We start from the raw sequence: 22,306 nt of genomic DNA on the forward strand, positions 1-22,306 counted from the left end.
CCAGCTACCAAATCTTGCCAGCCTTTGGTATAATTTGTTTTATAATTGTAATTGCACGCCTACATTTAGGCGTAGGAAGAAGAAGGGGCATCCACTATGCCTGTAGATGCGTCCCTTCCTTTATATGCATTCTTTTATTCTTTTGAAAAGATATCATATATGTAACACATTCTTTCAATCTGTTTCACATAAAATTTCCCCGCTACATATTTTTTCGATTTGTTTGTTTCACAGAAAAATGGGAGCTCCCCACCAAAATTTCAATCCGTTTCACATAAAAATTTCCCTTCCCGATATAACACATTAGACTAAGGTATGTCAGAGCAGGACTGGAGCTGCATGGATACATAGACTCTGATTTGGCATGGAGTGTGGTGTACAAAAATTCCATGTATGGATGTTGTTTCAGCTTTGGATCAACCATGATCTCATGGTTCAACAGGAAGCAGTATTTGGTGGCACTCAATTCAACGGAGGCATAGTACATGTCAACGAGTCTAGCAAGTTATGAGGTAGTATGGCTTCATAAGATGCTTGCAGGGTAATTTGATCTGCAAATAGGGCCATCATTTCTCCACAGTGATAATCAAAGTTGCATTAAGCTCTCTGAGAATCTTGTGTTTCATGATCAGTCCAAGCATATCAAGATCTGCCATCACTTCATCAGAGACAAGGTCAAGATGGGTATTGTAAGATTGCAGTACATTTCTACAGAGGAATAGATGGCAAATGTTCTCACTAAGCCTCTAGTAAAGAGAAAGTTTGTGAACTACAAAGATAAAGTAGGGGTAGTGGGGAATCCCGTCCTTGGAGGGAGTGTTGATGTGAATAGCTTTGGAAGGTCTTCTACGTCAACTTGGTGTCTTAAAATGTAGAAGACATTATTTGCCTCTTCTAGGATTTTATGTCTTCTTTCCTATGTCTAACTCAACAAAAGTACAAAAATTATGGACTACTGAATTATTTTCTAACGATAAGTAATATAATTATTTAAGTGACAAAAATAATCTCAGTCGTTGATCTCCAAGATTGTTCTAAAAGAGAGATTGGGGTAAGGGATTTGGACTCAATGACGATTATAAAGAGAGCCTAGTGAGGAGGTGAAGACACGAGACAAAGAGCACAAGTTGTGTGAGCGAGTCATCACAAAGAGAGTGATTTTCTTTGAAGTGGGAGTGGCTCAGTGGACTAGTGCGCTAAGGAAAAGAAGTGTCGGTGGGTTTGTGTGAATCCAACCAAGGCCGAGTAGGAGATTGCAGGGACGAGTTGTAGAAGGAAGATTGTATTTATTTGGAAGAGGTTGAGTTACTAGAGTGTTGGGTTTTTCCTAGTGCACATTAGTGGAAGGACACAGATCGAGTCGTTGGAGGTCAAGTTTTTCACCCTGATTTCATACATAATGAACTGACAGAGAATTGTTGTGGGTTAATTAATTTTGCAGTGTGATTGATTTTTGGTTTATTTCTGCTGCATATTTTTAATTATAGAAGTTAAAATACCAATGATTTTATTTGTTTGCAAATCAATGTTTATGTGAATAAATAAATAAATTATTGGGGATAAATTAATTTGCCATGAGAAAATAAATATGGCCTGTATTAGAAATTTAACAGGTGAGAAAATAAATATGACTTGTATTAGAAATTTAACATGTAGTCCAGTCAGAGCTTGCTTGATTTATAGAATGTCAAAAAAGGAAGTCAATCAAACATGAATAAATATTTTAAAAAAAAAAGTTCGCGATCCTTTGAAAAATAGAACATATAAGCAAATTAAATATCAAGATGTATAGATAAATTCTTAACACACAATGAGGATGATTAAAAATATTAAAAATTAGACTTTTCCATACAGTATGTATAGACTGATCTCGGTTTTGACAGAAACTAGAAAACAGAATCATTGGCTTCAGTACCATAAACTGAGTATTTAAAGACAATAACTAGTTCGAAAAGAAAGAATAACACGTACATAACAATATATAGTAAACCGCAATTTATAGTAATATATAGATAAATAATTCCCCATAAGAAGTATGTAGAGAATCTTCATTTTAACTTAAATTCGAAAATGAAGCATTGCCTTCAGTAGCACAAAGTTGAGTATTTAACACAAAGACTAGTTCCAGCTAAAAGAATAACATTACAGAATAATTATTATAGTAAACTTCAATGTAATGATATTAATAATAATAATCTAATTTTAATGCCATAACTGAGCCAGACACCAAATTGATGTATCTAATTTTAGTGCCACAACCGAGCCAGACACCAAATTGATGTATCAAACCCTCTTGTTTATGGATCAAGGGACCCCGTCCATGCACCAATTCAACTACATAAGCTATGGAAGTTTATGTAACCTGCCATACTCTGGGTTTGAACCTGTGACATCCTAGGAGAGAACACATATTCTTAACCATTAAACCCACTCAAGCTACAACTCGATAATATAACACCCTTGCTGCTCTTATGTCTGCAATTGTTATTAAAGTCAAAATTACAATGATTCATACAAAGAACTAGGTTAAGTCATCATGAAAAAAGGTGCTCTTAAACATCAAATGGCATAAAAGCACAAAGCACAAAACAGTAAGGAATGCTTTCCAAAGGATCATGTGTTTTATAGAAATAAAGGACCTTCAAAAGAACCACCCACCTATTACCAAGGGAAAAAATCAGTCTGTGCATATCAATTTAGTTTTAAATGCATTCAGAAAATTCAAATATAATTATCCCAATGGGTTAGTTCGAGTGGTTGAGTGCTGTGAACTACAAGTAGGGTTAGTTCGAGTGGTTGAGTGCTGTGAACTACAAGTAGGAAGTTGCAGGTTCAAGTCCCTACGCTCACTGTCTCCGTGAATATTATAGGGCCTCACCCAATGTCCCCACCATATATGGTTGCTAAAACTGCAACTGGCTGATTTACCCCAGGTACCATCCTCAAAACGAGATGAAAAGTGCCTGGAGGATTTCCTCGGGATGTGGATTCCATTGACATAAAAATAAAATAACCAAAAAAGGAAAAAAAAATTAATATATATATGCAACTAAAAGATGGAAAGCTACTCTGCTCCTGCTATTTCTTATGTCATCCATTCTATTGATAGGACCATATTTAACTGCAAAAGGTCAATATCACAAGGTTTTATTATATAAAACGTGGTTTAATGATTAATTATCCTATGTGCCACACTTTAAAATGTAAAACTGTGGATCAGTGGAGTTAACTACTCATTTCCTTTAACAAAGAAACATTTAATACCTGGTCCTCAAATCAATCTCAATGACCATAAATAACCGTGCTGACATTGGGCTTGTCATGCACATGCAAAATTTATTAACCACCTGTTTACATTAAATGCACCCTTACAATACCATCAACTGTATCAAATGCAGAATAAACGGGACCAAATCTGATTTCACTTCGTATATTGCCAGCATTTAGTATTGAATGCAGCTGGGTGCTACAACAATAAATACAAGGAACAATATAAATAATATGCGCTTGTTATAACTGGTAAGACAAAAATAACAGAATGATTGGGAATCAGTCATGGAGAATGAAATTCACAATATGAAAATTGAAACAGAATGTTCAGACTGAAAGCCATTATTATAGATATGAAATTACTTGTGCTTACAATGTCTAAATCAACAACATTATAATTCTCAAAAGGATAGGATTGATATTTCCAATCAACAATTTGAACGGCACTTTGCCTAAATACAAATTGACTGGACAAAAATAAGCTAAGAAAACACAATGGGAAAATTTTGAGAACACTCACTAAAATTGGTCAAAATTTACCGACAACCAATCTCACTCCTCTTAGGTCATTTTATTCTGAATTTGCCGGTGAACATGTACAAGGTACTCCACATAAGACGATCCAAGAGCATTTTTGTCCTCCACCATGAATGAAAAGAATAAGAACTCTGCCAATCAAAAGAAAAATATCCATTCAAGAAGCAAACCAGGACATATTAATTCAAATTAAAAGTTTAGAGGAGAAACCATGATGTAAAAAACAATAGGAGCCACAAAATAAACACCAATATTAACCATTTTAATTGTTCAAATTCGATCAATAGGCTAACAAAAACTCCTAGGATGGTTCCCCTTAAAGTAATCCATGAAAAATGGTTACAAAAGCATATCAGCTAAGCTCGGTTCAACTTACCTGTTGGATCTGCCCTCTTACATACTCGTAATCTGTTTAACACAAATTTACCAAGTAATTATGCACTATTTAGCTTGCAAAATATAATTGACCTCACTTTCAAATAACTACAGTTGCATTAGTCAATTCTGCTTTTCTATTGTAAGACATAATCCATCATAAAATATTATATCATTCTTAAGAATAACAAAAAAATCCATACCGTAAGTATGAACACCTTTGACGCCTAATTTCATTAATAACTTCATTAAGTTTTCTTGAAAGGTCATTCCCATAATCCTGCAACACGAACTGCAAAGAACCACATATATGGCATTCATTATGCACAGTCTAACATACACAATTAATTTTATAATTAATTTGAAAATAGAATTCATTTCTATCCTGGAAAGGCATGGCATTTTATCATAGTTTATTTGATAGTTAATATCTATACACTCCTAGGCAATCTTCAACACACGAATTTTGATGATCATTATAATATTAAGCATCAGTACATAAAGAGTCTGTGAAATAGTCTGTGTAGCCACAATCAGAAATAACAAATCACTTTCCCCTGAACAATATTGAATTTTCCAGCTAATCTAATATGAACTAAATTCAATACGGGTGTTTACCAAAACATTATTACGTTATATCCACTACAAGACATTCACAGAAAGAGATAATAGTCTATATTACCAATAACGTCCAAAATTCATCAGGAGAAAAAGAAATTGTATAATCCCATCAGGAAGAAAATAATTTTTTGCAATCCTTCCAGCATGGAAAGATACGCAGAATAGTATGATCAAACAATTTTATCAGCAAATGTGACAGAAAATGAAGATTGTGATAAACTGGAAAGGTTTGCAATGTTTGATCAGTTAATATGTTCTAAGATGCTAATACTAATTACGAAGCTCATAAAAGAACATTGTAGCATATCAACCAGTATGAAAGCATGCAAACTTTGAAAAAAGGTAAGCCAATCTAATATCTTTTGTAACTCTAGTTGCAATTTTCAAAGAGCTTTTTTTTTAGTGATCAACTGCACCTCACAATTCCACAGAAAAATAGGACATCACTTGCACCCTTCTTAATATTATTATCACATTTTACCTGCAACTTTGTCATCAAACATCGGAAAATCAAGCTTCCAAAAGGTTAATCTTTTCCTCGTATCTTATGTAAAAGAATTTGACTCTGCCTTCTGTAATGAAATTGGTTAGTATAAATTTGGGTTCTCACACTTGTAAGTACTTATGAATTCATAGTGTCTTCAGTTCTACTTCCATCTGTTGGACTCACTGACAAAATGATGTTGTAACCTTCACTTCCATGTACCAAACTACTATTCCGTGGATCAAGTATTTTAATGAGTCTGCGATGGGTAATTTACCCATTTCACCATTTATGGCTATTTTGGCTAAAAGGCCAACCTAGTCATCCTCTTGGGGCTATTGCCCAAAGAGGATGACTATTTTGGCTAAAAGGCCAACCTAGTCATCCTCTTGGAGTCTTTGCTGTTTTAGTTATGTGATGATCTCTCCATCCTTCTCTCTCTTGGGCACACCTATTGTTATGATCTATTCTTGTGATTAGTGCTGTTGTACCTGTTGCAGTTACACAGTTTCTGAGGTAGGGGTTGCTGGTGATACCAGAGCTAGTGTGAGCTTTTCCCTTTCTATCCAGTGCCAGTTAGGGCTATTTCAGGTTTGAAACTACAGTACTTTTAGTTTATTTTTCTTTTTTTGAATAACCCTATCCACCACAAACATCCTCCTCTTTTTGGTATCTTTGGGTTTTTCCAGCATATTTAAGGGGTTAGTTTTGCAGATTGGTAATCTTCTAAGACACTGCACCCTATCTTCCTCTCTGTTTCAACAAAAAATCACTACTGCTTTTTGGAAAAGTGTTGTTATTGTGTGGTTTTCTCCTATTTTCCAGGCTTTTTTGAATTTTCTTGGGGCCTTTGACAATGCAATTATCATTGCAGAACCAGGAGTAGATAATTGTTCTTTTACAAGAGATCCAGCACACTATTAGCAAGAGCCATTGCCCTATATGTTTGTCATATTTATTCTCCAGCGCTTCTCGGGGAGCCCACCTGTCACATTGTGATCCGAATGATTGCTTCATGTCAGACCTTTTTTGGTTACAGAGTTGATCTGTGAGACTACAGACTAGTAGCATTGCCCTGAAGGCTAAAGAACTAGGTTTTCTAGATCATCTTTATTGTAGGGTTTCAAACACTTTCTTGGCCCCTCTAGCAGGTCCTTTTCAAGTTTTTACAAAGGCTTCTTTGATCTGTGACACTACAGACTAGTAGCATTGCCCTGAAGGCTACAGAACTAGGTTTTCTAGATCATCTTTATTGTAGGGTTTCAATCACTTTCCTGGCCCCTCTAGCAGGTCGTTTTCGAGTTTTTACAAAGGCTTCCTTTTACTGAATCAGATGGATTCAAAATCTTGGCTAATTGATCGAAGTGGGTAACTCCAGTAGACCCATAGATCATGGAACAAATGGGGTAGGCCACCACACTATATGTATAGATGTTAACCCCCCCCCCCATAACCGTACGTGCGACTCTCACTGCATACAGCTTGCACAGAGACTCCGAAATCCCACCCCCACCCCTAGTATCCGAGGCCCCCACCTCGCCATTTTTATTCTTTGATATTTTGCAAATCAGGACCTCACAGTTTTAAATGATTATGCTCCTTGTATTGACAGCACATTAATTGTAAACTTTTCCATATTATAGGGGTTGGTACTTTTGTATTGGATGACTTGGTTGGTGATTTTAGACACAGTTCTCAGCTATTGAACTTGGGGTTCATGGTGATTCTTGCCAGCCTATGTTCACTTCTAGTAGATGTGCTGTATGGTTGGAATGTTTTCCAGACCTGCATGAGCAGGTGAGTGATAGTATTTTCTAGCAAATGAACAATTCAGTGGAAAATTTGCTTCGGCGGATAAGCAATCCAGTTGTCACAAATTTCCAAGAGATGCATGGCTCAAAGTTGATTCTTGTATAGGATTGTTCTTGCACTCCTTTATCAGATGGGCAGTTCAATATCGTAGTCTCCCAGATGATGAGGAATTTGGTGGCAGCATTCTTCCAGCTGATTGTTGGGTCCACCTTTGTATTGAGTTCTGCCATCACAAAACCCGCTCTTTCTTCTTCCAGCCATGGCTGACTCTACATTAAGTTGGATAAGACCACTCACTTCTGTACCTTCTCTCTCTTGTGTTAATGCCTCTTTACAACACCTATTTATCAAATGGACAGACCAGGGTCATATTTCCCCAAATTATGGGCAGTTCAAACCAATGTTCCACCAAGACTCTAGGACGGGGAGACACGGGGGCGGGGAGACACACAAGGGGGATGTGTGGGAGTACCCTCAAATTTTAGCCCCCACATTTTAGGGAAATTTAGGGGGGACAGGGGGATATCGGGGTATATATATATATATATATATATATATATATATATATTTTAAATTCATATTCAATAATGAAAGCATAAATACTATGCTACCGGATCAATCAAGCCTGATGGCTGGATCCGCGGATCCCTGGATCAGAGACGGATTCGAATCCGGATCCGTAGAGATATGCCCGTCTTCTCTCCATGTGTAAATACCATATGCCAGCAAAAATTTATATCCGTGGGTAAAAAACTGTAATTCAGCACAAATTTCTAAACAGAAATATCAAGGCAAGTCAATTTCCAGTGTTAAGAAATGGATTAAAAATCCCTCTGCAAAAATAAACAAGGGAGTTGTTGGATGTCATAAAATTTATTATTTTTACGTTGAAATGTATTATTTTTAATACAATATATTATAAACTTTAATTCAAGTGAATGAAGCTAATAATAAGAACGAGCGGATATGAAGTCCGAGAGGGAGTTGGCGGGCCACAATTTATTATTTCTATGTTGACAGTATTATAAACTTTAATACAAAGATATATTATAAACTTTATATTATTTAATACAAATACATATTATAAACTTTAATACATGTGACGCCAAGATTATAATCTACTCGTATTTATCTAGAAGATATTTTATTTAAAGTTTAAAAAGTAATTATAACTAATAATTGATGTTTAAATATTTATAAATGATGCATTAATTATATTATGATTAATATAATAATTATTTTTAAAGCATTATATTGAATTTATATATTTAAAAATTTCCATATGTTTTTTTATTTTTATATAAATTTAATTAATATTTATAAATGACACCTTAGGAATTACTTATATAATAATTATTTATTGTATATAAAAATTACATATTGAAAAATTAACATATATTTTTATTTTTATATTTATATAAATTTTAATTTTATTTTTATATTTATATAAATTTTAATTTTAAAAATCATAAAAAAAATATTATATTTGCTTGTACTTGCCGTTTCCAGATCCTGGCTTTTCAAAGAACTGGCGGATCCGGATCAGGATCTTGATCCTGGTAACTTAGCATAAATACAATGCTACATACATAATTTAACTAAGTAATGAACTACATTGATCCAATCCTTACTAATACATACATGATTCATCCGTAGACCACGAGATTCAATAATGAAATACTCTGATACATATTCATCATTCATTATTTCACCATTCTAGAATCTACATTGATTTAAAAATTAAATTCATCATTCATCATTCTAGATTCTAAATTGATTTAAAATTAAAATTCATCATTCATCATTCTAGAATCTAATTAGTACTAAGCAAAATAGCTATATTATATACTGAAATCTAAAGACTGGGATAGCAAATTGATATAACTAAACTCAAAAACAGTGGAGTGATGAGTCTAAAAGTCACTCTAAAGTACCCAAAGGACTTGGTGCTCTTGATTAAATACTAATTCCATACCCTTGTACATGACAAAATGCAATGGAACATTGCAATCCATCGCATCCTGAATTCCTGAAAAGTTGTTAAGTCTGTTGGACTTTGACTGAGATCTAAAATTTTACTTTCTGCATATGAAATCCAATGAGGTCGGAACCACTCTCAAATATCTTGAGTCATTTCATGGTAATGTTAAAAATTTAAGTAAAAAGATGAAAATGAAAGATAAAGGAGAATGTATGAAAGATAGAGGAGAATGTCACTTTTACTTTTAACATTACCATGAATTGCATAGCATTAGTAGGGCAATATGATCAAATACTAGGTTTCCCCTGTCATAAATCATTGTTTACAAGCAAATTTAAGGGGGGACGCATAGCCCATTTTGAGTGGGGAGTGGCATCCCCCACACTAGGGAAACGTCCCCCCTTGCGTCTCCCCACGTCTCCCCAAAAGGGGGACGTGGGGAAACATTTCCCCAGACGTCCCCTCGTCCCGGGTGCATGGGGTGCGTGCACCCGACCCTGGGGGACACATCCCCGTGGAACACTGGTTCAAACATGGCATTTATTCAGGAGTTGCCCAATCCTATGTCCATGATGGTTAGGTATCCATAAACCTTTCCACGTTTTGTATCCAAAAAACACACTCTTTCTTATTGTAGCTACAGCTGTCTCTCTATTCAGTTGGGTATGGCCACTCTGTTTCATCATCTTTCTCCATGACTCCATGAACAGAATAATTGGGGCCGTTGAAACGATGGTGTGATATTCACTTGAGGCCACATACTGACCCACTACTGGGCGTATTGATGGCTTTAATGAACCTAAAAATGGATAATTTACCCACTTTAATATTTATGGCTATTCATCTTAAGGCTGACCTAGTCCCCCTCTGGGGTTAGCACTACAACTCTAATCGGATGTATGATAAACGCCTAAGGTAACTTCTCCATTTCACTCTTCTTGTGGATATTTCTTTAATAGTTGACCTTTCTTGAAGTACTGGTTGTTTTCCCTTGGGGCCACCTATTGGTACGATCTACTCTTGTGATTAGTGCTGTTATACTTGCTGCTGTTACACTGTTTCTGCATTAGGGCTTGCTGATGGGTCCACTGTAATCTACTTTTAACACTTATTATCATGGTGACACAATAAAAAACATCAATTGATCATGTTCCAGACCAGACTCAATCCTGTTTCACCATCACCTACCCTGTCACCATACAGGCAGGCAAGTTTATGAGCAGTTGGAGAGAAGGCAGAGTTAACCAGGTGGCCAGCGTAATGTGGCAGCATGGTCACTTAAGGGAAAAAAAGTACCTTGCATCCCCCTTGTGATCTCCAATGTGACCAAATCCTTGGAAGGATAGAATGACGGTTGGTGGGGCCTAGCTGTGGATGGGCCACCTCAAACAACAGGCTTACCTTCAAACCTAAGGATGATAACCCCCTAACGCAGCAGCGGTGCCTCGACTCTCCATAGGTCCAAGGATTTACAATTTGGAGAATGATTTGGCCCGAAGCCAATGATTTTTTTGGTAGGGGATTTTGTTTTAATGCCTAACTTAGGCTTCTGTGATTTGGTGATTTCAAGGTAATAGGTCTTTAACGGCCCTTTAAGACTATGGAAGTGACCTATTTCTGTCATCTGTATTTATTAGTGTGCTATCTGTACATATTGTCATAATTTCATACCAGAAAACAGAGACACAGGATGCCATACGAAGCCCCTCATTTTTTTAGTATAAAACTCAATAATGACTCACAATTGAAATTTAAATGCCCATCATGTAACTTCATCTTACTTGAAAAATCAACTTCACAAGAAAATGAAGCACCCACCTGGTCAGAAATGTCATCCACTGATGACACCCCAAAAAGTTGTTGCAAAACATCAGCACTTACGGCCTTTCCCGGATATATTAAAGCATCTTCCCCATTTTCCAAAATAAAGACTCCACTATTATCTATATGTTCGCTTGAAAGTGGGAGTGATGATGGCAATACAACACTAGTATCTGTGTCCTGCAAAAGCAACAGAGCATACAATGATTCATTACACCAAATATATGAAAACAAGAATAAAGTCTCAGGCTCATTTAAGGGTCAAGAGTCTAACAGTTAGGATTTAAGAATATCACATAGTTAACCTTCAGTGTCAAGTTATGAATTGCAAACATTCGAGGATACACTAATGGAACTGCCAAAGAGCAAGAAATTGATGCCACTCGAGTTATCCAATAAGAGCGATCATCAATGCGCACATCAGGACGTAGCCCAATACTCCTTGTTAATGCTGTAGGATAGCAAAATCAAGTAGAAATTAGCCAAATGCTGTGCTGGGTATTAACAAAATAAAAAGACGAGGAAAAAACAATATACCTTAACAACTGCAGGCCAAATGAGAAAAACAATGTGCTCTGAATTCGCAAATTTTGCAGAAAGAAAGTAAATAGTCCCAATATGCTCACAATCATCACCTTCCAAAATACATTTAACAACTACTTTTTATTGCAACAAAACAGGCTTATGTACTATCATCATGTAGAAGAATACATAAAAACCTATGTTGCAGGAATCTTGCGCACCCCCCAGCCAACGTATCAGCTGTGTTTCCGTATCGAAACCCTGAACTTGATGGAAACATGTTTTAGTTCATACAAAACACATTTCACATGTCGGAAATGTGTTTCCAACAAACTGAAATGCATTTCAATGTCTGTACAATGCATTCCCAAATGAAATTTGTCTGATTTTGCCTTGATTTAATTGTTAGGACCCACATTTTTTGTTTTATTGCCTAGTCAGAGGTTAATTATGTATTAAGACACTTCTAGAAACCTCTGAAGACCGGGATTTTTTCTTTAAAAGGGATTTCACTCTCAGTTTGAAACAAAATGTTGTTAATTAATGGTAATGTTAAATTCTTAAGTATTATTTAAATTTTTAACATTACCATTAATTGTTTCAGAATGTTTGAAAGTGTTCCAACCTTCAGTCTTCATATGGAGAAAGTAGAATTTCATATCCTATTCAAACTTTGGCAGATTTACAATTTTCAGAATTTCAGGATTGTTTTCATTTGATTCTATGATGTATGAAGGTATGGAAATGGTAGTTAATCAAGACTCAAGAGTACCAAGCCCTTTATGACATATGTACCTCAATGTTAGTGATATTGCTTGTTGGACTCCTCTGTCATGGCCTTAGCAAAAATGTACCCTTCCACCAGAATCATTGATCAGGCATGCTAGACTTTTTGTAGCATATTTTAAAGCTTGGATTAAGTACTTTCCATCAAAATTGGATGGTGTTGACTGATGTCCCTAGACGATTGAGGTAAAGGCAAAGGGTGACACTAGCAATGAGAATCCCAATATAAGTTGAACATTGTTTGTCATTTATATTTGTCATTTAAAAAATTAAATGTTCTTGCTCATTTATTCATAATGATTTCTTTCCAAGTTTCAATATAAAGTAATATATATGATTCCCCATTTTCAATTTTTTAATGGGTAATGTTTCCAATGCATTTCAGTTTTAGAAATGCGTACCCAATTCCTCATATCATTCAACTTAGATAAAACCTAAGTTGCCAGGATACAGATACAGATCCACCAGATTTTTGAAAAGCCAAGATCCAGACAGGGCAGAGAAACAAGTAGTACAAAAAAGTATCAAAATATTTTTATGATAAATTTAAAAAAAAAAATCAAGACCATTCAATAATGACGAGTAGAAATTTAAGTCATAAACAAAAACGAAAGTTCTCATACATGTTACCATTAGCCATCCATGTACCATAACTGATAGTTTGATAAGTTAGCCACCATTGATGGTCTTGGCAGGTCATAACAGCGTTTTTGTAAGTCACATTCACATATCCATATCAGCAGTTAATAAAGTGGTTTTCTCGAAGGCTATGCCAGGGCTAAGTAATAGTGTGGGAGAAGTGAGCAACAATGTAGCACATAAGGATCGCTCAGATCTCGACAGCATCCCTTGACCATAATGATAGAACAAGCCTTGAGAGTAGACCTTGATAGATAAGACCTTGAGAGCAGGTCTTGGCATAACAATAGATCAGACCCTGACTAAGAATGGCATTTAGGGTTTACATGTTTAGGAATTCAAGCTTTTGAATTTTTTTTCATAAAACAAACATTTTTTTAGAGATCAGTTCAAAGACTCAAAAAAGCACTGGAAGTTTCAGGATTCATTTCAGAATTTCAAGTTCCATTTCCTTTTCCACAGTATATATTTCATCAGCACAGGATCCATTTCCTCCTCCTAGGGATCCATTTCAATGGTCGATCCTGGAAAATCCAGATCCGATAGAAGGGTGCCAGACTCGGTCACACAGATGAAAGCTGACCTTATAGTGTAGACCCTAAACAAGACATCCCACTTATAGAGAGGATCCAATATTAAAGCAATGCATTGGACTTACAATTTGAAGCAATACATGAAATCTATGCTGCAATTATTTTTAACTTTGAGTTGATTGTTCAAACATCAAAGGATATTCTAAAAATAAAAGCAGAAAAGGAACTTGATAACTATGAAATGGATAATCCTTCCAATGGTTGATGATTTCTGTAGCATGTACCTAGTGTATAAAGTGGTAAAAGCTTGAGAGCCTCTGGAAGAATAAGCTGTCCAGAGGATGAAGCAGTTGCACAAAATTTGCGATACGTATGAAGAATGCTAACACAAAGGCCTGTCATTTGTTCTCTTACTTGAGCAAGTGGTGTATTTGAGATTTCATTTCCAGCTGCAAAAAGAGAAAACACATTGTTGAGGAGCTTCCTATTCAAAAATATATTAAAAAAGCATACATGATACAAGGCAAAAAATAAACTGAATAAGCAAACATAAAAACAATGTATGTAACTGCTTTTTGTAGTGATGTTTTCTCCTAGCAAAAAGTTCTGCTGTAAAACAATGACTAGTAAACATCATTGTCAAAAATGTTCCCCAGAATCTACCTACTTCATCCACAAAACACCCCACCTTACCTTGTTTCAAGAAATAAGTAAACTGAGCATCCAGGTCAGCCCCACGGAAAAGATTGCTCAGCACACTTGTACATGGAAGTGAAAGAGTTGTAACCCGTATTCTTCGTTGGCCAAACACTGTTGTGTAAAGAACTGCACACTAAAACAGAATAACAGAAATATATGAAATTAGGTAGCAAGTACTATCTCCACTTCCAAAGTGGTCATGCTCGCCACTCTATATATAACAAAGCAGCTCCTGCCATAGCGATGTATGATTTATGGTATCTTTATCTTAACAAATGTCCATAACAAAGAACAAATGCATTGGCATTTTTAAATACAATCAAGGATATAAACATCCCATAGAGATTTACCTGAAATGAGCATTCAGAATTTTCCTGAAACTTGTCATCATGCTTGAATGTGACCATTATAGTTTTATCACAATCAATCTGTTCATGAGATTCAAATACGTTTAATAAGCATCTAATATAAAGGCTGCATTTGACAAATTTCTAATAAGAATATATGCACCATACCACATTTCACCATAACATAAAATGGACCTATCTTATCTTGTTGCCTTTCATCAAATGAAGACTAATAAGAATCAACAATGAATATCCACAAGTAGCCGAAAGGACTTAATGGGGTTTTGAAAGAACATCATTACATTACATCTGTCTCAACACTGAGGGAACAGGACCTCCTGCCACATCTAAGAAATTTAACCTAAGAATGATTAAGCCGTAATAAATGTGTAGTATAAATTAATATGTGTATAACAGAGAGACCCGAAAAGGCAATGGGAATGCCTGGTCCAGTGGTGGCAAAAGATCGAGAAAGCAGAAATGTCTGTCCTAGCATTGGCAGTGCAAGGGAAAAAGAAGCTGGAGACACATTTGAGTGCTCAGCACCATCCGAGATGAAACACCTCATTGGTGGCATCTTCTCTTATGAGATTTTCTGTATCTTTGGGTTACCCAATGGATGGTGAACTTTTTGACTGACCTCTGTCCTCTTCCATTCTAAGCAAGATGGTGCTTGCAAATATGTGTTCTAAAGTGTCAACAAGGTGCACAAAACCTTTGTTTTCAAATCTAGCATCCATGCACATTGGTGATTCTCTAACTGCCACATATGTCATGTACTGGAACACTCACAATTGGCACAAAAGTTGTAGATAAATGTCATCAAGTGAAATAACAATAATAATTTCAAAAAAGTTTGTGACTTGCATTGTATTATCGTGATGTACAAAAGATTCAATGCACACAAAACCTTCTAAAATGAATAATTTACACCTATAGATTGAGTCTCACACCAAGCTAAGAATCGGCATATTGCCAGCAAAGACGTGTTCTAGCAGGTTCACAGCTAAGTGGAACCTGGAGCATTTAATAGCAGTATTGCAGAAAACAGACTCAGAAATGTCTCCGGCCATAGTCCTAAATTGCTGACTAAGGAAAAACCTCGACAAGATTAGAAAAAAATCACATAAAATGCATGGAAATTGGTTTTTCAGCCAAATTAACAATTAAAATATAAACTTAAAACAACATCAAACAATCAAATTTTACTTTCCCCTCCCTCAACACATGGAACAGAAGTTCCACCTCTTCGAAACAAAAACAGCAAGGAAAAATGGGCAAAATGAATTCTAACTTTAGTGTGAGAATGGAGCTCTGCCACAAGCTGATTTTTCTAATAAATCAGCAAAAATACGATGGAATTGCAAGATCAGTTACCAGGACATAGATACAGATTCAGATCTGGATTTGGATCTGAATACAGATCCACCAGAGATTTTTGAAAAGCTAGGATCCAGATACAGTGGGGAAATGGCAAGTAAACAAATATATAAATATATAAGTTACCAGGATACAGATACAGATTCAGATCTGGATTTGGATCTGAATACAGATCCACCAGAGATTTTTGAAAAGCAAAGATCCAGATACATTGGGAAAATGGCGAGTAAACAAATATATGCATACATACATACATGTATGTATGTACGTACATATGTATGTATGTAAAATAACAAAGAGTTAAGAATCGAAATTATTCAGGAATCACAAGAGTAGAACTATAAGTTACAACCAAAAAAGAGGGTTCTCATGCATATCAATATTAGCCATCCATGTTCCATAACCAATAATTTGATGGTTAAAACCATAACTGATAATTAATACACATGAAATCAACCAAAGCCAAACCCATGAAAATAGTGACGTATGTAACTAGAGACTCGAGAGAATCATGTTCATTATGCTTTGAGGACAAAGGATTTCTTAAGATGTCAGAAACGTAACAAACATAACAATATATATATTTATGAAAAGGTGTAAAGATGTGTCTTATCAAAGAGACATGCCTCTTCATATGAAAGGGCACCCTTCCTAGTATTTACAACAGGGGCCCCTCATTTGTAACATCATCATTCTATCACTTTATCAATCATAACTATCAAAACATTTCTACAAACATGTTTCTTCATCAATATCAAACAGAATATTGCTTGTTTACTACAACAGTTCACCATCAAGATATCAGGCTTTTCAAATGATCGTTTGAGGCTCTAAGGGTTTGTATGGTACTGTCAGATTATTTATGTGATCACTGGGAATATGCCTCAGATGTAGACCTCTTCCCTTGTTAGTGCATTTAAATCTTTGTCCATAGGTTGGGCACTTCCCACCAGAAGGGAAAGCCTCAAATATCACACACTACCACCACTACCATTCTACAGAAGTTAAGGAGTACGATGGCACCCAGAAAGGCTCATGTCTTTCTAGCCAAGTTGTTCACAAGAGCAATAGCTTTGCTCCTTTTGAAGAAACTTTCAAACTAACTCCTAAATCCCTGTTAAACATGAAGAAGCTTTTGCTAGTTATCTAGTTGACCATGCACCTTCAAAAAACATGACACAGGCATGTGTCATGTATCAGAAATTTGACCAAAAGTTTGTTCATGCCTTGATTTAGGTACTTGTTGCCGCAAAATCTAGCAGACTCGGTGCAAATCCTCACTAGGTGGGGCCAGTCCTTATGGAAACAGAAAGGGTTGCCATTGTCACCTCATTGGGGAGGTTTTTTCCCTTGCTCTAATTAAATGTCCTGCCCATCTTTTGCATGTTATCTTTTTCTTTCAGTATGGCATTCTTATGCTTTTATCTTTCTTTTAGCTGCATCAACCTCCAAGGCAAAGTTTTCTAACCCGGACACTCAAGGATGAGGATCCCCATGACCAATGGCCACCAACCCAAAGAATGGAGACGAAATAAAGGGAAAGATGGATAGAGGTTACTATGGAATATCATGGACACGCTACTTCAATCAGAGCCTCTCTAGTAATGCCCTCCCTAAAACCCTAAGGCCTCAAAGGAGGTCCCACTGAAAAAGAGTCAAAGACTAACCTCCCAAGTTAAGTGAGAGAACAAGAATACAGTCAAGAATGATCAATCATCTAGTTTTCCCCTTGATCCATATTAGCGTGCCCATAACAATAAGTGAAAGCACATGATTACATAATTGGTAAAGTATCCATCAATGGATGACCTACCTTCCTTCAAGAAGGAATGCAGGATGGGAGAGACATCTGACCAAAGCAAGAAGTGGAGGATCCTAGCATCATGTTATGTGTTATGTGTTGATCAAATAGGGTTGTTGGATGGTTATCCAAGGAAGGAAAAATCCAGTGTTCCACCAAGGTTCCGGGACGAGGGGGCAAGGGAGTGAGGGGGCGCGGGAGCGGCCTATGCAAAAGCTCCCTACATTTTTTAGGAAACGTGGGGGAGCGCCAGGTCTTAAAAATTTATAGATATAAAATATAATTTATTAATTGAGTCCACTATGACAATTTGCCAATTTGGTTTGAATTGAAAAGCTGCAAAGCATAGCGTAGGCCTGTTCATGGTGAGATATGCATTAAACTGTTCATGGTTGTTCATGGTGAGATATGTGTTAGACATTGTTCATATATCAAACGTTGTTCATATATTAAATGATGTTCATGAGGCTGTTCATGGTGTGATATGTATACAAACGATGTTCATATATTAGACGCTATTCACATGTCAAATGTTGTTCATGTCATATGAATATGGAACCACGTTAATGCAATATGGAGTCCATACATGGCATATACGCTGGAAATATATACATTGAATATATATGCTGGGCATTCATATAATACACCACGCAGTCATACACAGTCATGAGGATATCCACGCTGCTGATGAGGATGAGCCACGCAATAGATCCATTGACATGATACAGCCGCAGGCATAGATGGCAGCCACGCAGATCATTTGTCATATAGCCGCAGTAAGGAAAGAAATTTAAAACACAGTCACGAAGGGAAATTACACGCAGATCAGGGAAACTTCTACGCAGTCTAAGAGACATGTAACTTACAGCCAAAAGAAGAACTGTTCACGCTGAAAAATGACAGGTGTGGCAGCCGCAGTCAAAGTTATAAACTCAGGTACAAGGTCCCACATTAATGGCACGTAGTTGTAGATGACAGCGTGGTAAATCCAAGGTTGTTTATAACAGTCTTGACATCTGATCTCGGTGGTTCTTCTATAGCAATTTAAGCATGTTGGACAGCGTAATATAACAGTGATTAGAAGATGAAAATCTCGGACGAACGGACAGTGTTATACACAGCAGTCCTGGGATATCTCGGTAAAATCTCAGTGCCAGTACAAACATCTTGTACAGCAAGGAAACGCCCCCTCAAGGAATGGAAACGTCCCCCTGGCACGTCCCCCTGAGTTTCCTCATTTTTGGGAGCGTGGGGAAACGTCCCCTTCTAGTCCCCAAGTCCCCGAAGCACGGGGGAGCGAGGAAACTAGACCCCTAGGGGGGGGGGGGAGTCCCCGTGGAACACTGGAAAAAACATTCTCCTGCAATTTACCCACTTAGTGGGTAACAGTACTTTACTAGTTGTGACTCTATCATGTAGTGGGGTCCATGGATCTGTAGAGATACCTTTGTGCATTCACTTGATGTATCAAAGACTTCTCTACTAAGTATTATGTCTAGTCAGAGTTGCGGGGTAGCGCTCCCCCCCCCCTCATTCCCGCACCGAATCCACGCTCCGGGCAGGAGCGCACTCACGAAATCGCTCCCGAACAGTCAGAGTTGCGGGGGAGCGCTCCCCCCCCCCACTCCCGCTCCCAATCCGCGCAGGAGCGGCTCGGGAGCGCACTCCCGATAAAAAAATTTGCGCTCACTGCGAATTTCGGGAGTGACATCGGGAGCATCGCTCCCGGAGCGAAAATTACAACTCGGGAGCGATCGCTCCCGAGCGTTAAATTTTTGCTCCAGGAGCGATCCGAGTGGAAAAAAAGCCGCAGACGCGACACAATAAATAAACAACAAAAAAAAAAAGATCCAATTTAAAAAAAAAAAAAATTATGTTTTAAAAACTCAATGGGGCAAACAAAAATTTCATTATCACTTGAATGAGAGCAAGAGCAAAGGAGCGAGGAGAAGCGAGTAGCAAGCCTGCAAAGAGGTAAGTAACTTAGTAATTTAGTTAGTTTAGTTAGTTTGATTTAGTTTATTAGCTATATTTAGTAAAAAAATCATGAATCTAAATTAAATTAATAAATCAAATTAATTAATCTAAATAAATTAAATTAATTTGCAGATTCAAAAGCCTACAAATATCAAACATCATGGACCTGGCTATATTTCTTGGCATTTTCCTCTTCTTGGTCCCTTTTATGGTTATTATGGTGTTGGAGAGTAGGAAACGGAGGGGCCAAAATGAAGAGGGGGATGAAGAAGCTGGAGAAAGTGGATTTGATGAAAACCCCGGTGAGGAGGAGCTGGAGGAGGGTGAACATGACTCTCAAAAAACTAAACAAGACCAAACCCCATTGTGGAAATATGTTAACAGGCTTGAAGCAGGGAGAGGGGGTGGAACCACTAAATTTCATTGCCCCCTTGCAACAATGATTACACAGGTTCATACACCCGTGCCAGAAAACACCTCTGCGAGAAAAGGCCATGGGATGGACACAAACAAATAGGAATCAAAACTTGTCCAGCGATGTCAGCAACGGATAGAGCCAAATACATAAGGGAAGAGGAGGAAGCCCAATACAAATCAAAAAAAATCAAGGGGTTTCTTTGAACCAAGCTCACAATCACAAGCACAAAGAACTCCTTCAACATCCTCCCAAGGCAGTGGATATGGAGGCACAGGGTCATCAGCTTTAAGGCATAGAACCATATCAGATTTCCTTGATGAGGGGTGTAGGAATGATGTGGATTCAAAGGTTTACAGGTTTCTCTATGCATGTGGGATACCATTCAATGTTCTTCGCTCACCTTATTGGCACGAAATGGTTTCTGCCATAAATGATGCCCCTAAAGGATACAAGAGCCCTGGGTATGACAAGGCAAGAACCGTTGGACTTGATCATGAAAAAGCAAAAATATCACATTCTTTGAATAGAATGACAAGTTCTTGGACTGACCATGGGGTGTCCATTGTATCTGATGGATGGACAAATGTAAAAGGCAAGCCATTGATAAGTGTTCTTGATGTGTCTGTTAGTGGTGCCATCTTTCTAACTGCACATGATTACTTAGACAAGTTTAGGACCGCCATCAACATTGCAGAAGCATTACTTGAAACAATTGACCGTATTGGGCCATACAATGTCATCCAAGTCATCACTGATAGTGCTCCTAATTGTAAGGCAGCGGGAGCTTATTGAGGATAAATACCCCAACATATTTTGGTCTGGATGTTTGGTTCACACATTGAACCTTCCGATGCATGATGTTGTCAAGAACAAAAATGCACAATACAAATGGATTGGTGATTTGTACAAGAAAGGCAAACAAATGATAAAATTTATTACAAATCATAGCAATACCCATGGCCTTTTCCGCAGTCACTCGAGATTGGAGTTGTTGAAGATTGCGAAGACCAGATTTGGTAGTTATTACCTCACCTGCAGGCGCCTTTTGAAGGTAAGAGAGTCATTGGCTAGCATGGTATCAAGTCCACATTGGCAGGTATTAAAGGAAAGGGCTACAAATGCAGCTGACAGGTGAGGTTTTGAATTGGTGGAGGAGGCCGCTCTTGATGATCAGTTTTGGACAAGTGTGAGGCAAGTATTGGATTTCACCAAGCCCATTTATCACATGATTCGGTTTGCAGATACAGAAAAACCAGTGATTGGCGAGGTGTATAAGCAGATGGATACCATGTTGGGGCAAATAAAAGATATTGTTCATAACAGAGATCCTGACTTGTACAAACTGATTCATGATTGTGTGTGTGAACGGTGGAATAGACTTAATCTTCCACTACATTGCTTGGCGTATATCCTTACGCCAAAATGCTACTCTACATCTTGGTTGGGCCAACCTGCACCAGGGGGTGGGATTAGGACCAAACCCCATTTAGATGCAGAGGTAACTAGTGGATATTTGCAAGCATTAGAAAATTTGATACCTGACAGGGAGGAATGTGCAGCTGTGCGCCTTGAAGTGCAAATACTTCAGTGGCACTGGTTTGTTTGGTACCTTCCATGCAATGGAAGACAAAGACAAATTTGATTCACTCACATGGTGGGAAACATATGGCGGCCATGGACTTTTGCCAAAATTGGCAAAAGAAGTTCTATCATAGGTTGTGAATACTTCTTCTGCAAAGAGATGTTGGAACACCTACAGCTTCATACACAATGTGAAAAGAAACAGACTCAATCAAAACCGAGCAGAAAGCTTGGGTTATGTGCACTACAACTTGAGGTTGTTGAGTCGTTACTGTGATCGGGCTTATGAGGATCCCACATATAAAATTTGGGACAATCACCTAGAGGATGATAATTTGGAGGATGGTATAGTGCATCTTGAAGAACTGGAAGAGGAACTTATAAGGGATGAAGATGAAGCAGTTGTAGCTGTAGCAGCGATGCCACCTCCACCTCCACCATCCAGTAGCAGTGCTCGAGGTCCGAGTCTTATTCCTTTGCTATCGCCACCTCCATCTACACCCTCACGTGGAGGGCATGTGCCTTCTAGTTCTGGTCGTCGGTCTGTGCGGGAGACTCCTAGAAGACCACCACGACCTGCTTATACTCCTAGAGACTCTCGTGGCAAGGGCCACATGTAGATTTACAGTTTACTTGTCTTTTCTAGTTTCTATTAGTTTTCATAACTGTTGAGTCTTGAGTCCTTGACTCTTGACTCTTTCATATCATAATGATATTTTTTG

The 22,306-nt window shown here is 37.4% G+C and overlaps 1 protein-coding gene across 2 annotated transcripts in view; it reads right to left on the bottom strand.

Annotated features, from left to right (window-relative positions):
* Nucleotides 1–3,368: 3,368 nt before the first annotated feature.
* LOC149153837 (protein transport protein SEC24 C-like) overlaps nt 3,369–22,306 on the bottom strand; it is a 179,061-nt gene continuing 160,123 nt past the window's right edge. Inside the window, exons 19-27 of one of the 2 annotated variants that reach the window (XM_089438519.1) lie at nt 14,431–14,508; nt 14,075–14,213; nt 13,666–13,830; nt 11,207–11,352; nt 10,899–11,081; nt 4,386–4,474; nt 4,184–4,215; nt 3,791–3,938; nt 3,369–3,466 (exon numbers count right to left, since the gene is read on the bottom strand). In XM_089438519.1, the coding sequence (XP_089294645.1) occupies nt 3,832–3,938; nt 4,184–4,215; nt 4,386–4,474; nt 10,899–11,081; nt 11,207–11,352; nt 13,666–13,830; nt 14,075–14,213; nt 14,431–14,508 (939 nt within the window). In that variant the 3' untranslated portion in view covers nt 3,369–3,466; nt 3,791–3,831. Of the gene's footprint in view, nt 3,517–3,790; nt 3,939–4,183; nt 4,216–4,385; nt 4,475–10,898; nt 11,082–11,206; nt 11,353–13,665; nt 13,831–14,074; nt 14,214–14,430; nt 14,509–22,306 lie in introns of both variants that reach the window. The other variant, XM_089438520.1, reaches the window with a different exon arrangement.

Source organism: Pinus tabuliformis, chromosome 9, assembly GCF_031772625.1.
Source record: "Pinus tabuliformis cultivar Carrire ecotype Pingquan chromosome 9, CPIR1, whole genome shotgun sequence".
Classification (NCBI taxonomy): Eukaryota; Viridiplantae; Streptophyta; class Pinopsida; order Pinales; family Pinaceae; genus Pinus; species Pinus tabuliformis.